The following is a 5,040-nucleotide window of genomic DNA, read 5'->3' as shown; positions in this document are numbered from 1 at the left end:
ATTCATGGTCAATAACCCTCATTTATACAGAATTTAACCTAATATTTGTGTTAAAAAAGCAGAAATTATGAATTATTTTGACTAATAGTTAAGATCAGAAGAACGTACAGATGAGTTCTGTGAGGGATGAAAGAGATCAGTTGTATTTGCAAAGAGCGTTGTATGGAATCCAATCCATTTCTGTGGTAATTTGTATAAAAAGCAACCCATATTTCATACAGACATTTTTTTAAAGAGATCAAATGGAGGGTTAATTGATCTAAACGGCTTAATTTCCCCCCCAAAAAAGTAGAGAATAACCTTCCAGTGTTAGTCACAATTGTGTACAATGGTCCACAGTATAATGTCCCAGATGATTCATCAAACACTTCAATTTTACATTAATTTGTTTTGGCATAGGCTGCAGGGTTTAAGCTTTCCTCAAAAGGTTGGACGGCTGCCATATTTACACAAACATTCACTTTTGCCAAGGTGGTTTTTTAAAGAATATGTCTGTATTACAAAAATAACTAAATAAAAAGGGACTAAAACTGGTCAAACAGCAGCGCTGAAAATCAACACTTTAGATGACGCTTTTTAACTTTTCCTTACGTTTTTGTCGCTTTTTGACGTTTTCAACACTAACATTAACTTTAGTTTTACAGTTATTTTTGGAATTTGTGGTCAATAAACCTCATTTATAGGAAATTATACCTAATGTTTGAGATAGAAAAGCAGAAATTAAGAATTATTTAGACTAAAATGAAAAGAATGGATGTTGATGATAATCACAGACTGGAATATGTCAACTTTTACTCAATACTATTTCAAAACCACTTCAATTTGTTTCAGAGGCTTTAAAATTGAATAAGATGCCCCAAAATAATGAAAGTAGAGATTTATACTTGGCAAAGAGCGTTGTGTGGAATCAATCATGTTATTTTGGGTAGTTAAAAAGAACATTGACATAGGAAAACGGGTCAATTTGACCTGAGGACAACATGAGGGTTAAAACAAGCTGATAAAATTCACGCTGGCAGCATGTTGCTGGTTTATGAGAAAGGTCAAAGGTTAAAAAGAGCCTTGCATGTCAAGTGTCTCTGAACAGACGGAAAACTTTATTCTGATCAGTGTGAAACTTCAGTGGTCGCGGTTCACTTGATCTTTACTTTTGACACAACAATATTTTTAAATGTCTGAACTTCCACTATGTGGAACTTCTCAATAATACACCACACATTTCTCCTACAAGTCTTCACATTTAAATCACATCGGTGTCTCAAAACTCATGTTAAAGGATGCGGTTAGTGCTAATATACTGTGTTTATGCGTGTATGACTTACTTACCTATATTGGGATGATTCAAAATCTTCATTATTCTAACTTCTCTGAAGAGCTGAAATTGGAGAGAGAAAAAGACAGGTTACAGTTCAATCTGAAAGAGTCTATTGACATTTTAACTTAGGTAATAGGAATACATTTTGATTTAGTGAGCTCAAGACAACACATACAGAAACTTGCAAATACAAATAAGTACTAAACTGAAAAAAAAAATTAACATGATATTAAAAAATAAGGAGAGCGGTGACGGAGTTTACACTAAAGTTATTAAAATGTCTGTCCATCTTGAGGTGTAGTTGTTTGTCTTTACAGTTTGAGCACTTTGTGTGGAAACCAGCATACAAACAGACTTTTAGGGACTATTTTCAGTGTCTAACTGTACCAATATACCGCAGCATTAAGGGGAAAAAGCAAATATCTATAAAATGTATTTGTATAGCGTTTTCCACAGATAAATATTTTAAAAAAGCGCTTTTTGTAAAACGTGCATTATGATAGATATTTAAACACCGTGCACAATTTTAATCACATAGTAATACATTAAAAAAAAAGATAAAGTGCAGACAGGTCAACCAAACGCCTGCTTAAAAAAGTAGGTCTTTAACTGACTGAACGAGTCAGCAGGCCGAGTTGGAGGATGCAGAGCGCTCCGAGGCTCGGTCACCCCGGGTCCTAAGACGGGTGCCAGGACCAGTTACCAAATCTGACTTGTTAGACCTTAGAGTGTGCACGGTCACAGAAGGTTCCAGTAGGTGGGCCACACACGCAGGAGACTCCCCCTAATTCTCACCGGGCGCGTCTGCTCTACTAAAGATACGCGCCAGGCAAACAGCCGGGCAGGAAGTGAAACAGCGAGACTGTCCAGTCAGTTTACCAAACGACACCCCCCACTATTGTTTATGTCTCCTCTACAACACCATGGACAAGATCCATCTTGGAGGTAGAAAAACATAATAATAATAATAATAATAATAATAATAATAATAATATGTATCCGGAGATTAAGTTGGACATTATTCCCAGATGATAATAATGGAAACTGGTCAGAGACCAATACATTCATCATTCATTTTCTTGTTGCTTGTCCTTCTCTAATAAAGGACAGTTTGTGTTACTCCTTAATAAGTAGGCCTACTGTTTTATTTAATAGAGCTTACTTTGGTTTCATAACCTTCTCAATAAGTCTCACATTCCTGGACCAATAATGTGGCATATATAGGCTACGTATAGCGTAGTTTACACTCATCACACCGGGAACACCACAATGGTTCCTAATCTTTATTTTGGTGCGGTCACTTGTCAGAAGAATAAAAAAAATAAAAAAAATATGAATATTGTTTTACAGTTATGCTCACAGCGTGTATTGAAGTCACTTCTTTTTCTAGTTTTGACCCTTTCTGATTGTTCTGTATGATCATTAATTGTACAAAGATATTTAGAATTAGACATAGCATATAGAGATTTGTGGTTGTAAAACAACGCGTTGTGAATAAGGGTTTGAAAATAAGCCTATTGAGTCCTTAGGGTCCATTTCCCGAGGAACATTAATTCCCTCTGCTCACTTTTAAGGCAAAGGCTAAATAATAATACATTTTATGTATATAGTGCTTTACATGGTAGGCTCCTCCTTACATGGTAGGCTCCTCCTCAATACAATCCCCGCCCCACATCACCACGGACCAGGTCAGAGAGCAGCTGAGGAAGCTCCGGCCCAGGAAAGCAGCAGGCCCGGATAAAGTGTGTCCGAGACTGCTGAAGACCTGCGCAGCAGAACTGGGGGAGCCGCTCCAACGGATCTTCAACCTTAGCCTGCAGCTAGGGAGAGTGCCCACCCTTTGGAAGACATCCTGCATCGTTCCGGTTCCCAAGAAGAACAGGCCCAGTGAGCTGAATGACTTCCACCGTGGCGCTCACTTCACACCTGATGAAGACGTTGGCGGCTCTTCCTCAGCCTCCTCAGACCCCAGTACAGCACGCCCAGGACCTTCTGCAGTTTGCGTACCAGCCAGATGTTGGTGTGGAGGACGCCATCCTCTACCTGTTACACCGGTCCACTCCCATCTGGATAAGGGGAAGGCACAGTGAGGGTCCTCTTCTTGGACTTCTCCAGTGCCTTTAATACCATCCGGCCCCCTATACTCCAGGACAAACTGATCGGATGGGAGTGGACCCCTATCTGGTAGACTGGATCAGAGACTACCTCACCGACAGGCCACAGTACGTCAGCTGAAGGCACTCATGTCTGACCCTGTGGTCAGCAGCACTGGAGCCCCCCAGGGCACAGTGTGGCCCCTCTTCCTCACCCTGTACACTCGGACTCTGTTACAACTCGGAGCTGTGTCACATACAGAGTACGCAGATGACACAGCCATCGTTGGGTGTATCAGCGGTGACAGGGAGGAGGAGTATCGGAGTCTGGTGGGGACTTTGCTCTCTGGTGTCGCACTAACTGCCTACAGCTCAACACCTCTAAAAAAGGAGCTGGTCGTTGATTTTGGGAGGTCCAGACCAAAACCGCAACCAGTCCTGTTGGAGGGAGTTGAGGTGGAGGCAGTCCATCATACAATACCTCGGGCTGTGGCTGGACAACAAACTGGACTGGACAACAAACAGCAGCCACCGTACAGGAAGACACAGAGCCGCTGTACTTCCTGAGGAGGCTGCGCTCCTTTAACATCTGCACAAACTGCTGTGGATGTTCTACCAGTCTGTGGTCACCAGTGTCCTCTTCTACACTGTGTGTGCTGGGGGGGCAGCATATCAAAGAAGGACACCCCCAGGCTGGACAAACTGATCAGGCGGCGGCTCTGTGGTCGGCATGAAGCTGGACTCACTGGTGACGGTGGCAGAAGGAGGACATTGGACAAACTGCTGGCTATTACTGAAAATTCCAGCCACCCCTGCACACCGTCATCAGCACCCAGAGGAGCCGGTTCAGTGGAAGGCTGCTCTCCCCAAGTGCCGGACCAACAGACTCAAGGACTCCTTTGTCCCTCATGCCATCAGACTCTACAACTCCTCACTAGGGGGAGGAGGAAATAGGGCAGAGGACAATACATACTACATACATACATATACATACATATATACATACATGCATACATGCATACACAGTACACATCATACATACATACACACAGTACACATACATACATACATACACGCCACACCTAGTCACTTTATCACTTATCACTTCAATCTGGACTCAACACTACACTTTAATAATAATTTATGGTCTTTTGTTTGTTTTATTTGACATGTTCTTATTGTTGTTATTACATTATTGTTATTTGTTGTCTTTATACTGTCTTTTCTTTTCTTTTTTAATCTATTTTTTAATTTGTTCTTTCTTGCTAAAACTGCTGCTGGAATTTTCAATTTCCTTGCGGGAGTCATCCCAAAAGGATCAATAAAGAGAAGTCTAAGTCTAAGTCTAAGTCTAAGTCTAGTCAAAGACACTTTACAGTAAAACCAGCACATTTATCAAATAAAAACAGAAATATGAAACTAGCATATTTAAAGCAATTAAAACACACAGTGTAGCATACAGCTTTGTAAAAAAACGTGGAGTGACTAGCAGGCTAAGCAGTAATATTTACATCCTTACACATTCAGTCGGTCCGCTATAGTCTGTTAGCTTTTTCTCTCCGTTTGATAACAGCCGTATTTCCCTTTCTGCTTCACCCCCCCGTTACTTTCCATTAGAAGCTGCTGCTCATT

At 41.1% G+C, this 5,040-nt stretch overlaps 1 protein-coding gene across 27 annotated transcripts in view; it reads right to left on the bottom strand.

Moving 5' to 3' along the window:
• The window catches only part of mark3a (MAP/microtubule affinity-regulating kinase 3a), a 65,958-nt gene that overhangs the window by 41,560 nt on the left and 19,358 nt on the right, over window positions 1–5,040 (bottom strand). For all 27 annotated transcript variants that reach the window (XR_004333304.1, XR_004333305.1, XM_032524774.1 and 24 more), the window contains one exon: window positions 1,327–1,375. Coding sequence is in view for 25 of the 27 variants with exons in the window: in XM_032524774.1 (XP_032380665.1) it covers window positions 1,327–1,375 (49 nt within the window). In the remaining 2 variants the exon portion in view is untranslated. The remainder of the gene's footprint in view (window positions 1–1,326; window positions 1,376–5,040) is intronic.

The sequence above is a fragment of the Etheostoma spectabile genome, chromosome 9 (assembly GCF_008692095.1).
Source record: "Etheostoma spectabile isolate EspeVRDwgs_2016 chromosome 9, UIUC_Espe_1.0, whole genome shotgun sequence".
NCBI lineage: Eukaryota > Metazoa > Chordata > Actinopteri > Perciformes > Percidae > Etheostoma > Etheostoma spectabile.
The sequence above is the reverse complement of the archived record's forward strand: the minus strand, read 5'-3'. Positions and strand labels throughout refer to the sequence as shown.